Here is a 21,517-nt window from a genome sequence, read left to right as displayed (position 1 = left end):
TGCAAATATGATATATATGTTTGTATGTGAAAGGTTATAAATAAGAACAACGTAACTGATAAGCAAATTAACTAAGTATCATTGTTTTCATAAGCCAATTTCTGTTGCCAGTTTTCAAAATTATACATGTGACCTACATTCTTAGTTAAACTTTGGAAACGTTAATCTATACTATTATACTTTAAAATGATAGTAGGTAGTTATCATTCCCGTTTTTATTTTGGAAAAAAAAATCAAATTTACAATATATTACGAGAATAGCTAATGTGCACCTTTATCCTCTTAATCTAAAATTAACAAGATGTTGATATTGTCTACATTTACAAATACTCTCTTGCTTTCCAGATATTAATTTAGGCATTATTTTTGCTGAAGCATTTTGGGGTTATAGACATCTTGCCACTTCACCCCCAAATTTTCCTATATATTTTTTTTCTAAGAACAAGGACGTGTTGTTTTTCTTCACGTATCTTCTTCACTCCCAATTTAAGATGGTCACCATATTATATAATACATTACTATTGTATATGATCTATTATTATCTAATATATCTAATATATTTAAATGTCTCCAATTAGTCCAAAGATATTCTTTTTAAAAAAAATTATTTATTTATTGAGAGAAGGAGAGAGTGTGTGCCCCTAGGCAGGGAAGGGGCAGAGAGAGAGGGAGAGAGAGAATCCCAAGCAGGCCCCGTCTGTCAGCACAGAGTCCAACGTGGGGCTCAAACTCATGAACCACAAGATCATGACTTGAGCTGAAACCAAGAGTTGGACACTTAACGGACTGATCCACCCAGGCGCCCTGGACCAAAGATATTCTATATATACATATATTTTTTTCCAATCTGATATCCAATCAATATATTGTATGGTTGCCATTACCCTTGTCTCCTTTACTTTATTCTTATTTTGCCTCAGTACAGAAGTTCTGTGCATCGTCACTGCTATGCCATGCTCAGAGAAGGGATGCCCCATGTTGGAATGAGGAGAAGCTGTGATTTTGATGCCATTCTTCCTAAGTCAGTCTTAGTAATTAATTATCCTGAAACGAATCTTTATCCCCCGCTCTCCTGTATCTCCACATCTTTACTCCGCTGGCTTCTCCTCGTCAACTGACATGTTCAACTGTCACTGAGTGAGAAAAGTAAAGAAGGAGAATGACTTTGTTTTTTTTCTCGCTCTATGTACGTACTTGGAACCACCCTCTTTCTCTTGAAGAGCAAGTTCAGTACGTTTTCATCTACTGCTCACACTATTCTGATCTGGCTTCAGACTTTACCACATCTCTGAAACAGTCCTTAGAGGAACAGACTGGGGTCAGATTATCATAGTCTGAACGGACTGGCTCGTCTTCTGTTCACGATCTTGAATCCATTAGCTATCTTTCCGACCTAAAATTTTCCATGATAGAACTCATCCCTTCACTAAAACTCCTATCAAACACTATTCAAGGTCGGTACTTAGTAAGTTCAGGGGTTGCTAAGATGTTTGAGACAAACTTCCTGCCCTGCAGAGACTCATAACCTTTGGGGGACAGCAAATAAGTCCACAGAGAACTGCAGTAAATGTCGTAATTAGGCACAAAGAGACATAAATTGGTCCAGTGGAAACTCCAAGCATCTCCAAGTGTGTGAAGTCCATTCTGGCCTTGCTTGTTTGCTCTGTACTCCATACCCACGTATCATTCCCTGAAGCTGGTCCTACTGGGGTTTGTATGAGCAATTTTTGCCGAGCGTGCTTCAAATTCAACTTGTATCGTACTCCTCTCTGAAAGCTGACATTTCTTCTCACTTTCCTCCCTTCATCAATGGCAACACAACTCACCAAGCCACTTTGCCTATGAGTTTGCACCTCATCTTAAATCCTGCCCCACTTCATCCCAGAAGCAACATGTCCCATGACTCACAGTCTTTGCTTACCATGCTGTCTTTCATAGATTCGTAATTTTGCCCACAATTTCCCCTTTGATTACAACTTCTGCTCTCCACATGTATCTTGCAACATCCTGCCTCATATTTAAGACGCGTTTCCTTAATTACATTCTTTGGGAGCAGCCCCTAACTTAGACCTCTGTACTCTGCTATCATCTATCTGTACATTCTGTCATGTTTCACACTCCTGAAGATAGTATTTTTTAGCCCTCGTTATGTGCCTGGGACTGTATTGCCTGTGTTATGTGCGTTCACTTACCTAATCCTCACAATTATGCAACAAAGTCGTTACTTTATCCTCTGTTGAGTGATTTACATGTGAGGAAATGAGGTAAATCTTACTTTCCTCGGTTATATATAAGGAAACTGATGAAATAGTCAAACTAGGAAGTGGAAAAATCTTGCCTAGAGCTAATCTAATTCCAACACCCCATGCTTTGCCTGTTTATATGGATACACAATTCATTGAGCATGTGGGGCTCAATGAAAACATGGAATACTTTAGTCCTATCTATAGTTCAGTCCTTAATACGTATGCTTATGATAACCGATACAGGTTATCTGACCAGAGATTAGATACCATCTTTTCTAGGAAAATACTTCTTTTCTTGGATAATTTGGTAACCGATACACCTTGGGCAATAATCCAAAAGACCAGCTCTGTTCATATAAATCAAAATGCACTTCAGATGAATCAAACGTATTAAGATTAGTGAAAAAATGATGATCTCATTATGAGTTATTTGAAAATGCTAAACACAAAATAATAGAGACTTTAAAATACACTGGTTTTGGTTTCTTGGTTTGGGCTCAGGTCATGATCTCACGGTTCATGAGGTGGAGCCCCGTGTTGTGCTGACAGTGCAGACCTGGCTTGGGATTCTCTCCCTCCCTCTCTCCCTGCCCCTCCCCTGCTTGTGCTCGCTCTTCTCTCTCTCTCTCTCTCAAAAATAAAAACATTAAAAAAAGATAAATGAAATATACTGTCAACAAAGGACATACCCAGAGTCCTTTGGTGATTGTAGGCTGATCCAAGTTGGGAGATAAATTACATTTTGAACTGAATAAATTAGTAATCTGGATTGATAACCAGTCTGATTAATGAGCCAGGTTTTTCCCTGAAGAATAATCTATGCATTATGCTCATTTCATGTATCCTCAATACATGAAAAGCATAATAGGATTATACTAATTCAACACATAGTATGGTGATGGTTCAAGTATTTGACTCATATGATTTAAAAATGTGTTTGTTATTCTTACATACTTACATTTCAGTAATCGTGCGCACCACCAATGTAATATGTTCGAGCATCATTTGGATGTTTCTTACAGACTCAGTGGCAATAAATGTATTGATTGAAATTAATATGCAAAAATAATATGGTACAGAAATTATATTTTGGTCATAAAAATGAAATATTAGGAACTTGTCAAGGCATTTGTGTTATATGTAAGAAGAAAAATTTGTTAAAAATGTTTCAAGGGTAAAAAAAAAACTGATGCTACACAACAGATAAATGTCCTTAGAAATCTGTGTTTAACAAAGCATGTTAAGTGTAACATCTATCCTTCGTATGCATCATATCCTTAGCAATGATTTCATGAATAAAATTAACTCTACGTAGAAAGTGTACTTTTACCAGAGCTATTTTTTTCGTGTGGTGAGTACTATCATTCCATTTTTCCACAATGTTCCACCGCATGTGCTCTGTCATGATCAAAGGCTTGCTAGTAATCACAGGATTCACTGCCGCTATGACCCACATCATCGTGGTGGTTGGTGACCAATCAGAATGCTGCCACCACTATAGGTCTGGAGACAATGTTTTTACTCCAGCCACAATCCTCTCTTCCATGGCTGCCATATCTCCTGATGCTTAAACCCTAGGAGATTTACAAACATCGGTGGCCTAGTGGTGATTGCTGACTATTTCATAAAACAAACATGGAATAAGAGAAGGTTTTCCAGCACTGTCATATAAATGTAGCAATCTCTATAACAATAAAAGATGCCCCAGTTTTGAAGGTCAAGGCTTTGCATATCCTTCTATAATAAAATCACAGCTGTCGAAACCAAAATTATCTACATATAACTAATTTCTAGTTTTGAGACATATTCACGCCCTGCTTTCCTAATCTTACTTGGAATGGCTGCCTCCCTCAAAAAGAACAGGTCAAAAAGGAGGAGCAGAAACAAATACCCTCTATTGTTTCATTCAGACACATAAAATAAAATTTAAAAAGGATCAGGATTGGGGCGCCTGGGTGGCTCAGTCGGTTCAGCGTCTGACTTAGGTTCAGGTCCTGATCTTGCGGTTTGTGGGCTGGAGCCCTGAGTCGGGATCTTGGCTGTCAGCTCTGAGCCCGGAGCCTGCTTTGGATTCTGTGTCTCCTTCTCTCTCTGTCTCTCCCCTGCTCTCTCTCAAAAATAAACATTAAAAATTTTAAAAATAATAATAAAAGGATCAGGATCGCACCAATAGCTTCTGTCTTAATTTTACATACCAGTGACCCCTTTTACCTGTAAAACTGACTTGGGAAAATCATGCATTGACTTAAATCAAGTTTTATAGCAAGTTCTACTCGGTGATTGTCGGCATTTGAGTCTTTTTAAAGGTTTAAAAGATATAATGTGCATGGTGTGTGTTTGTGCACATATTCTGATCTCTGTATTGAATGGCTCTTTGGTACAGGAGAAAGAAAAAAATTATCTGAGGCTACACACACCATCCGTCCTAGGTGACCTAATAAGAATCTGTCACCAGTGAGCACACTATCAAGCTTAGCTGCAGTCTCTCTGCTGATCAAATTTTCCGCGGGTAATGAAGCTCACCCAGACTGTTCCGCATCCTGTCACATCCCCCGTGGGAGTCGGCACTGACTCCAAGGCTAAAGGTGGCCGTTAACTTCTCTAAATGCTACCTTCAGGAAATCAGAGTTTCACCGGTGGGATTACTAATTGCACGTTTCTTCCACCAGCACAACTAAACGAAGTCGTTTTTTCTTGTTGATTCTAAATTCCAATGGCACCCATTAGAATGCTACTCAGGTACCATTTGCAGCAGTGCCCCCCCCACACACACACTTCACCTGACCCAAGATTTTGATTTCCGCAGTTATCCACAGTCAACTGTGGTCAGAGAGCAAATGATCCTTCTTCTCGTGTACCCTCAGAGGGTCAACAGCAGCCTAATGCTATGTCACCTGCCTATGCCCTTCATCTCACTTCATCTCATCACACAGGCATCTGATCATCTCACATCATCGCAAAAAGAAAGATGAGTACGGTGTGAGATATTTTGAGAGAGCGAGAGAGAAAGAGAGAGAGCGCACTCACAGAAATTTTATTGCAGGATCTTGTTATAGTTGTTCTCCTTTATTAACAGTTGTTGTTGTGTTTAATATTTTTTTAAGTTTTATTATTTATTTTTGAGAGAGAGAGAGAGAGACAGAGTGCGAGCAGGAGAGGGGAAGAGAGAGAGGGAGACACAGACACAGACACAGACTTTACCATAGGTGTGCACGTGTAGGAGAAAACACAATTCATATAAGGTTCAGTACCATCTATGGTTTCAGGCATCCACTGGGTCTATTAAGATGTATTGCCGGTGGATGGCAGGGTGGGGGAGGCTGCTCATTATTGGTGCTACATATCTATCTGGTAGTTCTACCCTATCTGGAATTTAATCTCCAAGATTTTCCCCTACCGGTTTCACTTTTGAAACCGGTGTCTTCATGATGAAATATGTAGCCATCCCCTATTGATTTTAGCCTCAATGGCCTTCTAAAAATATTTTGTCAATATTTAAAACTAGCATAGACTGAATTTGATTTTCTTTCAGGGCAACATTGGAGGGGATGATATCACTAGGTCAACCATAGCCATCTCTCACTTAAGAACGGTAGATCATTCAGAAGTTGACAGGGTCTGAATGATTTCTAAGCACAAGGGAAGATGATTGCTTTCTTTTGTGTTAACTGAAGCTTTCACACATCTATCTGACAACACTAGGTATCATTCTGATCAGCAGTCACTGTCCTCTCTGCATCTAAAGGTCTTGAGTAATTGCTGTTGGCATTTTTCTACTGTTTCCAAATTATCACAGATGGAACAGGCCTTATCTTATATGAACCTAATGCTAAAACTTCAATCATATCATCTCTGAATAGATCATAGAATGTTCCAGAAAAGTAGCTAATACAAAGCTCTGGGGTACCAATCTAGCCTGTTTGCTGATGGGAGTCAAGTAACTGCACTGGATGTCTTAGCTTTACTTCTCTGTCATTGACAATTGCAAATGTTCCCAACTTTCCCAAACGATCAACATTTTGCCGCCATTGTATGCATATAACTGGAATAAAAGTGTCAGATATGTAAAATATTATGCCAAAGGGCCTGTCCTTTGCTCCAGTCTCTGGCTCAGTTCTATTGTAAATTTGAAGACTCCCTGAGAAGGGAGGGATGGCGTAAATTTAAGCCCCTGTCTGATGAGGGTGATTATTGTGTCTTCTTCATTACTAAGCTCATACTCATGGCATTTCTAGAACTCGGCTCCACCTTTGTTTGCTGATAAAGTTCACCAGACTGGTGTTTCCATCTTGACTTATAGCCCGTGTGGCCTTCCCTATGCTGGCCTCCTCACTTAGACTCCACACACCATTCCTGAGGTAAAGTCTCTGTCTTAGCTCAGGCCACTGGACTGAATGGGTTGAACGACAGACATTTCTGGAAGCAGGAAGTCGGTGACTAGAGTGCCAGCAGGGGTGAATTCTGGTGACCGCCTACTTCCTGGCTTAGAGACGGCCACCTTCTTATATCTTTGTGTGGAGAAAAGAGGAAGTTCTGCTGTCTCGTCCTCTTCTTATAAGTGTGCTTATCCCTTCATGGGGCTCTGTCCTCATCACCTCGTCTAAACCTAATTACATCCCAAAGGTCCTATCACATTTGGGGTTAAGGTTTTAACATATGAAAATTGGAGATGGACATACATTGAGTCCATAACGAACTTTCCAGGTATTCCTTCCTTATCCCAATCCAGTGTGTTTCCTGCCTTGCCAGAGGCACCTCCTCACACACTTACTATGAATTTTCCAGTTCTAGATTTCTGTGACTGAACTAAGCCCTACCTTATGTCAGAGCCTTCGGTGAAAGGATCTAAGAGGTTCTCTTAGCATGGATGCCTAGGTTTTGGCCAGTCTGCTCATCCTTGATCTCCACATATAAACATTTTGCTTAACCCAAGTTCTCAAACCACTCAGCCCCAAGTCTCACCTATTGGAGTGAGGCTTTCCCCTGGACTCATGTCTCTGTCTGTGCTCCACGGTCAGTAGGCCAATTCCAGGTCCCAGGGCCCCCCTCCCACGTTCAGGCATTGTCAGGCTCCACTGCTAATTCTCCAGTTCAGGACTCATCTCACTGAGGCTCCTTGCCCAAGGGCTTTCTCAGCTAGGCTGAGCGGGCCAGAAATGATAGAAGGTGGCAACCCCAGAAGCAAGCCTAAACTAATGGAATGGGCCTAGGAGCATGAATCCCAGCTCCTCCTGCCCTCCTGTCAGGGTGTAAGGAGATTCAAACTGTGAACTGCTATACTCTCCTAAGGTTTCCTGAAGAATGGAGCTTCATTTTCCTTCACAAGCAAACTGCCTGAGGACAAGGCTGTCATTAGCTCCCTGAGGTCCCCTCTCATAGAGGCCCCCCTCCCACATTTACTACGATTTTCTATTCCCACATTCGCCAACCAGAGCTTCATAACATTGCCCCCAGATTTCATACTGGCATCCTTGCCTGGTGTCTCCACCTAATATCTGCTGTGCCCTAAGAACACTCTCCTATCCTTTCCCCTAACTTGAGGAGACTAAGTGTCAACAATGTTTCAGCTGTTAGGCACAGATCTGACTTGATTCTCACACCAGTTGGATGATGACCTCAGCCCTAATCCTAACTCATCGTAAGTGAAAAGTCAAGCTATCATTCTAGAGAGAGAGCACAAAGACCATACGTTGTGAAGGTCACGTCCAAAGATGGTCTGATTTTCCATGCAGAGGTGCCTAAGGGCCTTCAACAGGGGGCAGTTGAAAAAAGCAGTGTTCTCCCAGAGAACAGCTGTAATCCTTAGAGTGTAGGGAATTACATTCTTTTTTGTAGGCTGGTTACCTCCAGATGTCGATTTAAAAGGTAGAATTTCATTTGAGATGGGTCCCAGGAAGTGCTCCCGGGTGAAGAGAAGGGAGTTGGAGAGTGGAAGGAAGCGAAGCCAATGCAGGGAGGGTTTCGAGCAGGTTACTGCTCGGTGTCGCTGGCCCCATCCTACTGGGAATCGGAACATCTTTCAAAATACCCGCCCCAGACTTAAGCTGGTGTTCACCCTCCAGTTTCTGTTGGTCACTGGTGGAGGGCCGCCTCCGGGGGAGGCAATTCCTAACACCTTCCCTCGCCCAGTGCGCGGGCTCCCACACACAAAGCCGTGAGCCCTAGCGGCCAGTGGCTGGGCAAGGGACCACCATTGTGTAGGAGGCAGAGCACCACAGTGTATGGGCAGGCCCCTGCGGGCACCATCTCCTCTACCTTCTGGGAGGATCCTCCAGGGGGTGGGATGAACATATAGACCTGAAATGTTGCTGTGTCCTTGAAGATAGGGACTAGTGACCTCTTATTGTGGGATTTCTGAAAGACAGTGGCTGAGCACACCCTAGACCTGGCTGGTGCCTGTAAAGGTGCACAGAGGGAATACCTGGTCAGTTGTTGCACTGCTTTAAGAGGGAAAGGACTGGAGCCTCGTGAGTTCCAGTGATTCTGTGAGAGGTAGAATGGATGATCTAAGAGGCAGTAGCTACCAGATGTTTTCCCGGCCAAATTCATTTGGCCTGGTGGTGAGGTATGTGTTGGAAAGGAGACAGGGTCTGTTCATAACACTGTACCAACGGGGGATGGGGCTTCCCTCCCAGTGTTCTTCCACTAGAAAGGTGTTTTTTTTTTTCTTTTTTAGCCTGTCAATGTCATGGATAACATTAGTTGAGTTTTCAATGATAAACCAAATTCGCATACCTGGTATAAATCCCATTTGGTCATGGCATACAATTCTTCTTACACATGGTTGGTATTCGATCTGTGACTATTTTGTTGATGATTTTGCATCTATGTTCATTGAAGATATTAGTCTATACTTTCTGTATATTTTTCTCAGCCTATTTAATTTTAAACTGTATGTGTCTTTATATTTAAGATGGATTTATTGTAGACAATATGTAGGTGGGTCTGGATTTTTGATGTATTCTGACAGTCTCGGTCTTTTAATTGGCATATTATTTTACGGTGGTTCCTGATATAGTTGGCCTAACAGCTACCATATTTGTTATTTTTTTCAGTTTATTGCTGTCGATTGTATCCTACCACTCTTTTTCTGCCCTTGGTTGTTTAAGTGGAGTATTCTGTACTTTGTAGAATCATATTCCATTTTCTCTCCTTTCTTATTATACCAGTTATACTTCCCTTTTTACTTTTTTTAGTAGTTGACCAAATGCTCGTGATATATACTTGCAGGTAATCCAAAGCCACTTTCAAATAACACTACACTGATTCACAGGTGTCTGAGTACCTTATAATAACCAAATAATCCTAATCCTGCTCTCCCTTTCCTTGTCTAGTTTCTGTTACTCATTTCACTTATAATAGCCATTCATAAATATGTGTACAGTATTCGTATACAGTATATATATTATATATAATATAAAATATTATATAGTATAGTATACTATATAAAATATATATAGTGTTCACAAACATAATAAAAACATTTTTGCTGTTATTATTTTGAGCAAACTTTTATCTGTTATGCCAATTAAGAATAAAAAAAAGGACTTATTTTTTTTTCATATATTTATTCTTTGTTGCTCTTCCTTTCTTTATGAAGATCCATGTTTTTGACCTACATTGTTTTCCTTTTCCCTAAAAAACTTTTTTCATTATTTCTTGAAAGACAGATTTGCTGCCAAAAAATTCTTTGGTTTTTGTTTGAGAAAGTTTTTGTCCTCCACTTCTGAAGAAAAAATTTGCAGGATACAGAATTCGAGGTTGGTGATTTTTTCCTCTCAACACTTTATATATTTCATTCCACTCTCTTCCTGCTTGCATGGTTTCTAAGGGGAAGTTAGTTGTAAATCTTTTTTTTTTTTTAAGTTGATTTATCCGTGCTGTAAGTGTGGGGCCTGATGTGGGACTGGAACCCACAAACCGCGAGATCATCATCACCACCAAGAGCTGGATGCTTAACCGACTGAGCCACCCAGGTGCCCCAAAAGTTAGTTATAAATCTGATCTCTGTTCCTCTACAGGCAAGGTGTGTTTTTTCTTCTGGCTTTATTCAGTATTTTTTCTTTATCTTTGATTTTCTGTAACTTGAAAATGATATGCCTAGGTGTAGGTTTTTAGCATTTATCCTGCTTGCTGTTCTCTAAGATTTCTGCGCCTATGGTTTGGTGCCTGACATTAATCTGGGGAAAATTCTCAGTCATTATTGCTTCAAATATCTTTTCTGTTCTGTTCTCTCTTTCTTCTCCTTCTGATATTCCCACTTCACATATGTTACACTGTTCGTACGTGTCCCACAGTCCTTGGATATTCTGTTCTGTTCTTTTCAGTCTTTGTTCTTGTAATTTTTCAGTTTTTGAGGATTCCATTTATAAATCCTCTAACTCAGAGATTCTGTCCTTTGCTGTGTCCCGTCTACCAATGAACATTTTGAAGGAATTCATCCTTTCTGTTTCTGTGTTTTTATCTCTAGAATTTTTGGGGGTGCTTTTTGAGGATTTCCATCTTTCTGCTTACATTACCCATCTTTCCTCATGCTGTCTATTTTATTCAGTAGAGCCCTTAGCTTTTTAATCAGAGTTGTTTTAACTTTCTGCTCTGATAATGCCAACATCTCTGACATGTCTGGTTCTGAGGTTTGTTCTGTCTCTTCAAAGTTTGTGTGTGTGTGTGTGCACACATGTGCATGTGCGTTTAACCTTCTTGGTGTTTCTTCTAGTAATTTCTTGGTAGCTTCCCATGATGTACTCGGTCAAAGGAACTGTTATCAGCAGGCCTTTAATAGTGTGGTGATGCAGTGTCGGGAGGGGAAGCTTTCCCCAACCCTGTGATTAGGTCTCAGGCTTTTGAGAAGCCTGTGTTTATGGAACCTCAAAAGTCCTTCTCAGTTTATTCCCACCCCCTTGAGTAGAATGGGATGGCTAGAGGACACAGGCATTGGTGCTGGAGTTGGGTATTTTCCTTCCTCAGGTCAGTTAGGGTCAGAAAACGCCCAAGTAGTTTAGGCGCTGATTAGCTAACTAGCTTCCTGTGAGGGCAGGCATCGTTCAGAAAACAGTGCTCTGACCCGTTTCTGGTTCCATTTCTCCCTCCCACTCCGTGGACACCAGAGGGGATTTATCTCCAGTTCTTGCTGTAAGAAACTGGTCAAACTCCTGGAGATAAATTTTAAAACACTGTGGGGCCCCCTATGACTGGGTCCCCTTCGAGTTAATTCTCAGATTGCCCACACTGAGTGGCCAGCAATTTGTCAATTATAGCTCAGATCTTCCTGCCTGGCCCCGGTTCCCACTGTCTGCTCTTGAGACTCTGGTTAGCAGCAACTCCCTGTATTCAACTGTCTTGTCTCCCCAGTTCTGAGGGCCGAGGTTGGCCCTGTCTTCTCTGTCAGGAATCCAAGAAGCGTTGAGTTTTCAGTCTGTTCAACTTTTTATTTTTGAGGAAGGAGTGGTGCCTTCCAAGATCCTTACAAGCGGAACTGGAAGCCAGAAGTCCCCTGGCGCCTTTAACCCTCAGACTTGTCCACACTGAGCCTCCAGCGATCCAATTACAGTTCTGGTTTTCCTATGCCAGCACAGGTGGCCACGGTGATTCCTTTGGGCAGGCCTCTCATTTGGTAAGCTGTGACTTTCTGTATTTGCCTGTCTGTCCAGTCTTGGGAGTAGCAGTTTGCCCTGTGTCCTCCTCTCCCTTAAGGATCCAAGGAGAGCTGATGCTTTTCCGGTCTGTTCAGATTTTACTTGTCGTGATAGAGTGGTGATTTCCAAGTTCCTTAATATGTAGAGCCACAAACTGGAAATCCCTTATTTATTTTTTTCACTGAAAGAATAAATGAATAGAAACCCATTTTGTGAATGTACCAAAATTCATTTATCAATTCACAACTTGTTTTGGTTCATAACTTGCATATTCTTGTACAAGCCTTCCTGTGAACATTTGTTTTCATTAATCTTGGGTAAATCCCAAAGAGTAGGATTTTTTCACTTAAGAGAAGGTTTATGTTTAACTTTATAAGAAACTGCCAAATAGTTTCCCAAAGAGGTTGCTCAACTGATACTTAATGCATGAGATTTCTAAATGAAACACATCTTTGCCAAGTCTTTTTTTAAGTCATTGTAATGAGTGTCAATTTGTATATTATGGTATTTTAATCTGATCTGATCACAGTTCCTTGATGACTAATAAATTGGACCATCATTTTATGCTCTCCTAAGCAAGTTGAATATCTTATTTTGATGTCTTTTGCTCAGTTGTTATTATTTTTTTCCTTTAATTGGATTGTTTGTACCTTTTTTTTTTTTCAATTTGTGGTAGTTCTTTATATATTCTGGACACAAGTCCTATCTCAAATAGGGCATATTTTCTCCTAATCTGGGGTTTGCTTTTTCATTTTCTTAAAAAAGGTATTTTAAAGATCAAATTTTTAAAATATTGATAGAGTACACATTACCATTTTTTTATTGTATTAGAACTGTTTTGTCCTAAAAAATTGTTGTCTACACTCGAAATCAAAAATATTTTCCTATGTTTTTTTTTCCAGAAACTTATTTGTTTTGGTTTTACATTTCACATACAGTAAAATCAATCTGAAAATATTCATAATTCATTGTAATCTTATTTTTCCATTTATTTATTGAGCTGTTCCAGCATATTTATTGAAAAGATTTTCACTCCCCTTTGAACTGATATGACAAGTGACCAGTGCCATTAAAGAAGATGGGGGAGGGACGCCTGGGTGGCTCAGTGGGTTGAGCTTCTGACTTGATTTTGGCTCTGGTCATGATCTCATGGTTCATAAGTTCCAGCCCCGCATTGGGCTCCACACTGACAGTGCAGAGCCTGTTCGAGATTCTCTCTCTCTTCTCCTCCCCAGCTCATGCGAACAGGCTCTCTCTCTCAAAAATAAATGCATAAACATTAAAAAAAAAAAGAATGGGAAATAGAAAGCACCAAGAATCCTTCTTTCCCATCTACAATTGCACTGGTAGAATCTGCCTGGTATAATTATTTTTGAATTCTGGAGCCTACGGTAAGGACTGTAACTTTCAGCAGAAGTTCTGAATGGTAAGTCATGGCTAATTTAGGTCAACTTCAGCTCTCGGAACAGTAGCGAATACCCATTCCTCTCCCCCCACCCACCCCTGCCCAATGACAGACAGCTGTGTACCTGTTCCTGAAGCAGCTGACACCTGGCTCGCGGGAAACAGAGTAGGCAGTGGGGACTCTACTCGAAATATTGTGGATCCAAGCTCTGATCACGGACTTCTACTTTTTTTTTTAAGTTTATTTCTTTATTTTGAGAGAGAGCATGAAAGAGAGAGAGAGAGAGAGAGAGAGAGAGAGAGGAGAAAGAAGCAGAGAGGGAGAGAATCTCACACGCAGCTGAGCTGGGTGCAGTGACCTGAGCCGAAATCAAGAGTCTGAAGTTTGCAGCTGAGCCACCCAGGTGCCCCACTGATTTCTCCTTTGCTAGCACAGCTGCAGAGAGACACAGGCAAGCTGCCTCTGTTGCAATCCCCACTGGCTCCAGCAACTTCTTGGAGATTCAAAGAGCCAGGGCCTTCCTTCCCCTTCCTTTCTCTGTTTGCTCTTTTGGGAGCCAGACACATAAGAAGTAGGATACTCAAAAGAAACTGTGCATTCACGTATGGGGGGATTTACAAAGTCACGGAGCACGTCCAGGGAAAGACACAGGCTCAGGCAAGAGCTGAGAAGACACTTTAGGCTAATCCCTGGCCTAGAGATGGCCTACAGAAATTAAAGACTAGGAAACATACAAAAGCAGCAAACCCTGGGAAAGGGAAGAATTTTAGTTCCAGAGTGACCACATTGTAAGAGACAAATGTCCAGTTTTCAGCAACAACAAAAAAATCTCAAGGCGAACCAACAGGACGGTACAGTCCTTTCGAAGGCTGGCACTCTTCACAAGGGAACGTGGCACCCTCTCCAGGCACGGCATGTGTCAGGCCACACACAAATTAAGTCTCAGTAGATTTTAGAAGGCATAGAGCATACAAACTATCTTCTCTGACCATAACAGGATGAAGTTAGAAATCAGTAACCGAAGGAAAAGGGAAAGTTCACGAATTTGTGGAACTTAAGACATTTTCAAGCACCCGATGGGAAAAGGAGAAATCACAAGGGGAAATAGAACACACTTACAGATGAATGAAAATGAAAATACAACATAGCAAAACTTTGAGCTGCGACAAAAGCAGTGCCAGGAAGGGAAACTTTAGCTGTAAAAGTTAACATAAAAAGAGAAATCTCCAACCAACAACTTAACAACTTAACCATTTAAGAAGATTAAAAAAAAAAAAAAAAAACAGAAGGAAGAAAATAATGATTACAACAGAGATACATAAAACAAAGAATAGAAAAATAATACAGAAAATCAATGAAATAAGTTTGTACTTTGAAAAGATTAACAAAATCATAAATGTTTACCTACATTGGCTAAGAAAAGAAGAATATTATAGATGAAAATAATGACTAAAATCGGAACTAAAGGTGAGGACATTACTACCAACTAATAGAAATTTTTTAAAAGATCAAAAAGGGAACTAAGAATTAACTAGATAGCTTGATGAAATAAATTCCTAAAAACACAAAACCCACTCAGCCTGAATCATGAATAGAAAAATTGAATAGACATAGTACTAATAAAGAGATTAAATCAGCAATCAAAAACCTTCCCACATAGGCTTGGACCTGGTAATTTCACTAGTCAATTCTACCAAACATTTAAAGGAGAAACAATACCAGTTCTTCTCAAACTGTTAAAAAAATTAAAGAGGAGGAAAACACCCTAACTCCTTTTGAGGCCAGCATTACCTTGGTACCAATACCAGAAAGACTACAAGAAAAGAAAGCTACAGACCCTTATGAGCATTGATGCGAAATCCTCAACAAAATACTAGCAAACTGAATTCAGCAACATATTAAAAATATTATAGATCATGACAAAGTGGGATTTATTTTTGGAATGCAAGAATGATCCAACACGTGAAATTCAGCCATTGTAATATACCATATTCACAGAATGAAGGACACACACACAGACACAATTACATCAATTGATGCAGAAAAAAAAAAATCTGACAAATTCAACACCCTTTCAACACTCAAAAAACTAAGACTAGAAGAAAACTACCTCAATAGAATAAAGGCATATATGAAAAACCTACAGGTAAGACTGGACTCAGAGGTGAAGGACTTACAGTGTCGTCTCCAAGAGCAAGAGCAAGGTCAACGTGCCTACTTTCAGCATCTCTGTGAAATGTAGCACTAGAGGTCTTAGCCAAAGAAATGAAACAAGAAAAAGATATAAAGGATATACAAATTGGAAAGAAAATTAAAATTACCTCTGCTCACAGATGACATGATCTTCTATGCAGAAAACCTACACTTTGCAGCTAAAGTTTCCCTTCTTGGCAGTTTCCACTGCAGCTCAAAGTTTGATATGTCGTACTTTTCATTTTCACTCGTCTTTATGTATGTTGTGTTTTCCTTTGTGATTTCTCCTTTTCTCATTGGGTGCTTAAAAATTTCTTAATTTCCACAAATTTGTGAACTTTCACTTTTCCTTCTATTACACACACACACACACACACACACCCATTAGAACTAAAGAAAAAATCAGCAGAGTAGCAGGATACAAAGTGAACACACACAAATCAGTTCAACAATGCAAAGAAAATTAAGAAAGCAGCTCCATTTACAATAGCATCAAAAATAATAAAATAGGTGAATTAACTCACCAAGAAGGTGACAGATATGCACTAAAAACCACAACCCATTTTACTGAAAGAAAATAAAGATGTAAATACATGAAAAGACATCCTGTGTTCATTGGTTTAGAAGGCTCAATACTGTTAAAATGTCATTATTATCCAAAGCTAGCTACTCCTTCAGTGCTATGCTCATTAAAATCCCCATGTCAATTTTCATGGAAATATAAAAATCCATCCTAAAATTTATATAGACTCTCAAGGAACTCTCATGTAGCCAAAACATTCTTGCAAAAGAACAAAGCTGGATGTAAAACACTTCCTGATTTCAACATTTACCACAAAGCTAAGGTAATCAAAACAGTATTGTACTCACACACAAACAGATGGATAGACCAATGCTACAGAATAGAGAGTCCAGAAATAAACCCACACATACAAGGTCAAATAACTGTTGACAAGGGTACCAAGATGTAACAGTGTAGGAAAACTGGATACTCACCTGCAAAAGAATGAAGTTGGGCCCTTAACCAAAATCATATGCAAAAATTAATTCAAAATAAATCAATGTACATGATGTACATGATGTACACATAAGAACTGAAACTAGGAACTCTTAGAAGAAAATGTAGGGGAAAATACTCATGACATTGGATCTGGCAATGATTGCTTAGCTATAACACCAAAAGTCCAGAGAGATAAATTGAACTTCATCAAAATCAAAAACTACGCATCAAAGGCAACAACAGAGTAAAAGGCAAGCCACAGGTGGGGAGAGAGTATTTGCAAATTACATATCTGCTAAGAGATTGAACAAAAAATTGCTACAGAATTACCATTTCATGCAGCAATTCCACTTCTGGGAATGTATCCAAAAGAATTAAAAACAGGGACTCAGATACTTGTGTTCCCATGTTCATATTAGCATTATTCACAAAGGCCAAAAGGCGAAAGCAACCCAAATATACACTGTTGGGTGGATGGATAAACAAGATCAACAAAAGACGTGATATCCATGCAACAGAATATTACACAGTCTTATAAAGGAAGGAAATTCTGACATTTGCTACAGCATGGATGAACCTTGAAGATGTTATACCGAATGAAATAAACCAGACACAAATGGCTGAATATTGTGGGATTCCACTTATATTAGTCAATACATAGAAACAGAAAGTAGTATAGAGGTTACCAGGGGCTGAAGGGAGAGGGCCTGGGAAATACTTAACGGACCCAGAGTTTTAGTATGAGATGATGAAAATTCTCGATACGGATAGTAGTGATAGGTTCATATCAATGTGAATATGCTCAGTGCCACTGAACCGTACCCTTAAAAATGGTTAAAGTGATAACTTTTATGTTATGCATAGTTTGTTTATACAGTAAAAAAAAAAGCAATTGGCCATATAAACATGGGTCTGTTTCCGGACTCTATAATGTTCCATTGATTCATGTACCTGTACTTGTGACAATCTCACATTGCATTCATTATTGCAATCTTATAGTAAGTTCTGAAAGTGGGAAATATAAACACTCCAACTTTGCTCTCCTTATTCAAGATCGTTTGGGCTATACTGGAGTCTTTGTATTTCCATGTAAATCCTAGCAATAGCCTGTCGTGGTCTACAAAAACATTTTGGGGATTTTGATTGATAATGAGTGTTTAGGAAGATGTGACAACTTAACAATATTTAGTCGTTAACTCACAATCAAGTTACATTTCTCCATTGGCTTGTGTATCTTCATTTCTTTTATCACAGTATTGTAGTTTTCAAGGTAAAAGCTTTGTACATATTTTGCTAAATTTCTTATCCCTTTGATGTATTGTAGATTCCATTTTTATTTTTGTGTTGCAAATTATGGAAATATGACTAACTTTGGACATCATCCTTATTTCCAGCAACCTTGATGAATTTGTATGTCATTCTATTTTTTGTAGATTTCTTAGAGTTTTCTACACACACCATCATGGCATCTAAAATAAACTTGTTTTATCTCCTTTTTCAACTGTTATGCCATTTATATCCATTTCCTGACTTACTGTACAACCAAAACAATATTGAGTAAAAATGTGGCAAGTGATGATCTGTGCCTTGCTTACAACCTCAGAGAGTTCTTCAATGTGGATGATAAAGTTAGTAAGAAGTGTTCATTAGATTATTGGCTTAAGGGAGTTCCATTTTATCTAGACTTTGCTGAAAGTGTTTCTTATAAATGACTGCCAAATTGTGTCAATTTGTTTTTGCATGTGTTGACATTATCATAGAATGTTTCTCCTTAATTCTATCAAGTTCTTCCTAACATTCTTTTCAAAAGAGATTAGGTTTACATATATTAGCTATTTTGATTGCATAGCTTAAAATCAATAATATTATCTCCATGTTGATAGTCTGGATTTTACAAATGACAGCATTTTATTGTTCTAGGACTTGTGTAATATATTCATTCCAAAGACTTATAGGAGTTGTATTGCTTCACTGAAAAGAGACAGAGAAAGAGAGAGGGGAGGAGAAGGAGAGGGAATAGATGGGGGGAGGAAGGAAGGAAAGAAGGGAGGAAGGGAGGAAGGGAGGAAGGGAGGAAGGAATTGACCATTGACTGCTATTGTTTAATTAACTAAAAGGAAGAAAGGGCACCCTGTGGGAACAATTTAATCAGCTTTGACAGCCAGACCCATGATTCAGGATGATTTAAATGGTCTGTGACAAAAGAATAGTTAACAGTCTGCAAAATGCCCATTATCTTTAGTTAGCAAAGGCCTATTGATTTAGGACCTGGTGTGACTCCCATAGGATGTTGGTGACAAGCGAGGTGGAAACTCAAGTTCAGCATTATTCGTCACCAACAAAACACTCTGAGGTAAGTCTGTTAATAAGCTACAAATTAAATCTTTGTGCTAAATAGCTATAGATGTCCGGGGAATCCAGGAAGCTGAATGTTTGTTGTTTTCTATAATTTTCTTCTGAGATCACATATGGCAACACTGTTAAAATAATGTCTTTAATGTTATTATACAATAAGTGATAAACTCTGAAAGTTGTCCTCTTTAATGGCAAAGTTGTTTTGTCAAGTATAATCTAATTTCACCTAAGGATGTCTTCCACAGTTGTACTTCAGTGTTACTAAGCAGACCAATGAGTCTTGAGAGATGATTTATGGCCCTTTCTGAGGCTGGATTAGCGGCGAGGTAATATGCCAACCAGTCGGGGCATCAGAGAGACCTTGCTATGACACTTAGGCATAATTCTATCAGGGAGGTCCATGGAATCATTCATGCACTTTCCCCTGGGGAAAAGCGTTGACATGGAGTCCAGTGACTGTCACCTAAAGCCTCACGCTTCCCAGGTGCGAAGAATTGGGCTCCACGTTGGCACCACCTGCAAAGTTCAATGTGATGCCTCCGTCAGGGTAGGTAATGATGTAAGGTCACGGTAGGAAAAACTGCCCTGCGCTGTTCTCAGACAGTACTCTGTGTAAAAAGCTGGAATGCACCTGCTCAAGGTCAGATGATAGAAGTGTCACCACAGCCCCATAACCACAGCCGGGAGTCTGCGAGGTGCCTTCGTGTGTAGGGATGGGCCCTAATGTGTGGCTGTGGACCCGGATTTGGTACTTGGAAAAGGACAGTGCTTACTTAATCATGTGAACAAAGCTGACACGAAAGACGACTGACTAGGCTCGGAGAGTAAAAGAAAATATATTATGAAGTTTCTGTGAATAAACATTTTTGTTAACAGAACAAATTAAAAAAAGAAAAAGAAAAAACAACAAACTTCAACAGAAGGAAGAGCTACTTACACCAGAATAGAAAGGTTCACCAGACACACATATCACATCTTGCTCCTGGATCATCAAAATATCTTTAGCTAGGTGCAGCCGGACTTTGAAAGGCTCCTGATTACCATCCTGCAGCAAACAAATCCCTGTCTTTGTCTTCAGGCAGGGAGAGAACAAAACAGAGAAAATAAATTACACTCAGTTTATAGAATATAATTTTATGGCCGATTCACAGCAAAACATGATGAATAGCATTTGAGACCTAAGGAAACTGCGCACTGATGAATCTGGAATTTGATACTTAATACAGGTGCAGGCAAGGTTAACCATTTCATGTGAGGTGACCTCAGGTAATGGAGGCTATGTCAGAAAATCCACATCAGATGAGGCCCATGAGGAGGATAGTTTATACACCATATCTGAAAAATGATGAGTTTTGTTTAATACTTATAATCTAAGTACAACATTTTGGTAACAGATTTATTGAGATACACTTCACCTCCTATATAATTCAACCCTTTAGGATGTACAAGTCAGTGTTTTTTAGTGCATTCAAAGTCGTGCAGGCATCATTATAATCAATTTTAGAACATTTTCATCCCTCCAGAGGGAAACCTGTTCCGTCCATCGCCCCACCCCTCGCCCTAGCCCTAGGCAACCACTAGCCTACGTTCTGTCTCTCTGGTGGAATTTTAAATCTGAAACTCTACGTACTTAACATCTTTTGGAACCTCCACGATTTCATCATTCCTAGTCACCAAGCACACAGACACGCATACTTGGACACACGTACACACCCACTCACAAACACTCATGCATGCACACATACACAGCCCAGCTAAAGAAATGAGGATACAGGTGTGAGGAGAACTGTCTACATGAATGCCGTTAATTAAAAGCCGCCTGACTTCAGACTCGAGATGTACGGTTCCCAGTCCACTGATTTGTTTCAGATATTTCGGGGAACTGTCAAAACAGCCCGTGAAGGTGGCGGAACTTGCACTGCGTAGCTTTGCGCCAGGACCTCAGTGATTGTGGAAGAAGCCCACGAAGCCCGTGTCTCCTGAAGCAGGTCAGGGTATAACACTCACCCAGATCCACAGAAATATGCTCCCTAGCAAGAGCACTGAAGGTTCCTATTCATCAGAAATACAAAAGGAAATTCCTCTGAGACAGAAAATCATCCCTGGCTGCTATTCTGCACCAAAAGTCAACAGGAACAATGGCTACCTTGGCAATTACATTTTCATTTCATAAGTATTGAGCCATTCTTAATTTGGATAAATGGATAAGTACACAGAAATACATATTTACCCTTAGTATTTAATGAGCACAAAATCCCGGGCAATAATGCCAGGCTTTCTCTTGGAATACAAATTCACATGTGGGTCTCCAGGAGTATGTTTCTTTAAAAGAATGTTTCATAATGTAAATGAGAATATACTTAGATACCGCGGCCTCTAAAAACAATTCTTTCTGCAAACTGCTTTATTCCATGTGCTAATACATGCCATTACACCCCATATATTATTTTGTAAGGGTTATTGATATCTTTTAGGGAAAAATAAGCTTCTTCCGGGACCAAGGATGGTGTGCTTTCCTCCTTTATGGGACTGGTGCACAGCAGACACTCAGTAAATAGTGTCGATTAGTCTATTCTAGAGCATAACTCAAGTGGATGTGTCTCGAGGACAAAAATATTTCAGCAAAAGCAAATTCTATTTTCCTTAATATAGAACATAATTTTCTACATTTTTCACAGAGCAA

General features: G+C 39.7%; 1 protein-coding gene across 6 annotated transcripts in view; it reads right to left on the bottom strand.

The window, feature by feature from the left end:
- The window catches only part of SNTG1 (syntrophin gamma 1), an 881,864-nt gene that overhangs the window by 303,450 nt on the left and 556,897 nt on the right, over positions 1-21,517 (bottom strand). For 5 of the 6 annotated variants that reach the window (XM_019428901.2, XM_019428905.2, XM_019428906.2 and 2 more), the window contains one exon: positions 19,772-19,906. The exons of the other annotated variant lie outside the window; for it this stretch is intronic. In XM_019428901.2, coding sequence (XP_019284446.2) covers positions 19,772-19,906 — 135 coding nt within the window. The remainder of the gene's footprint in view (positions 1-19,771; positions 19,907-21,517) is intronic. 6 annotated transcript variants of the gene reach the window in all.

The sequence above is a fragment of the Panthera pardus genome, unplaced genomic scaffold, assembly GCF_024362965.1.
Source record: "Panthera pardus isolate Hobbes unplaced genomic scaffold, ASM2436296v1 HiC_scaffold_7, whole genome shotgun sequence".
In the NCBI taxonomy this organism is placed as follows: Eukaryota; Metazoa; Chordata; class Mammalia; order Carnivora; family Felidae; genus Panthera; species Panthera pardus.
Note: the sequence above shows the minus strand (reverse complement) of the source record. Positions and strands in the feature narration are given on the sequence as shown.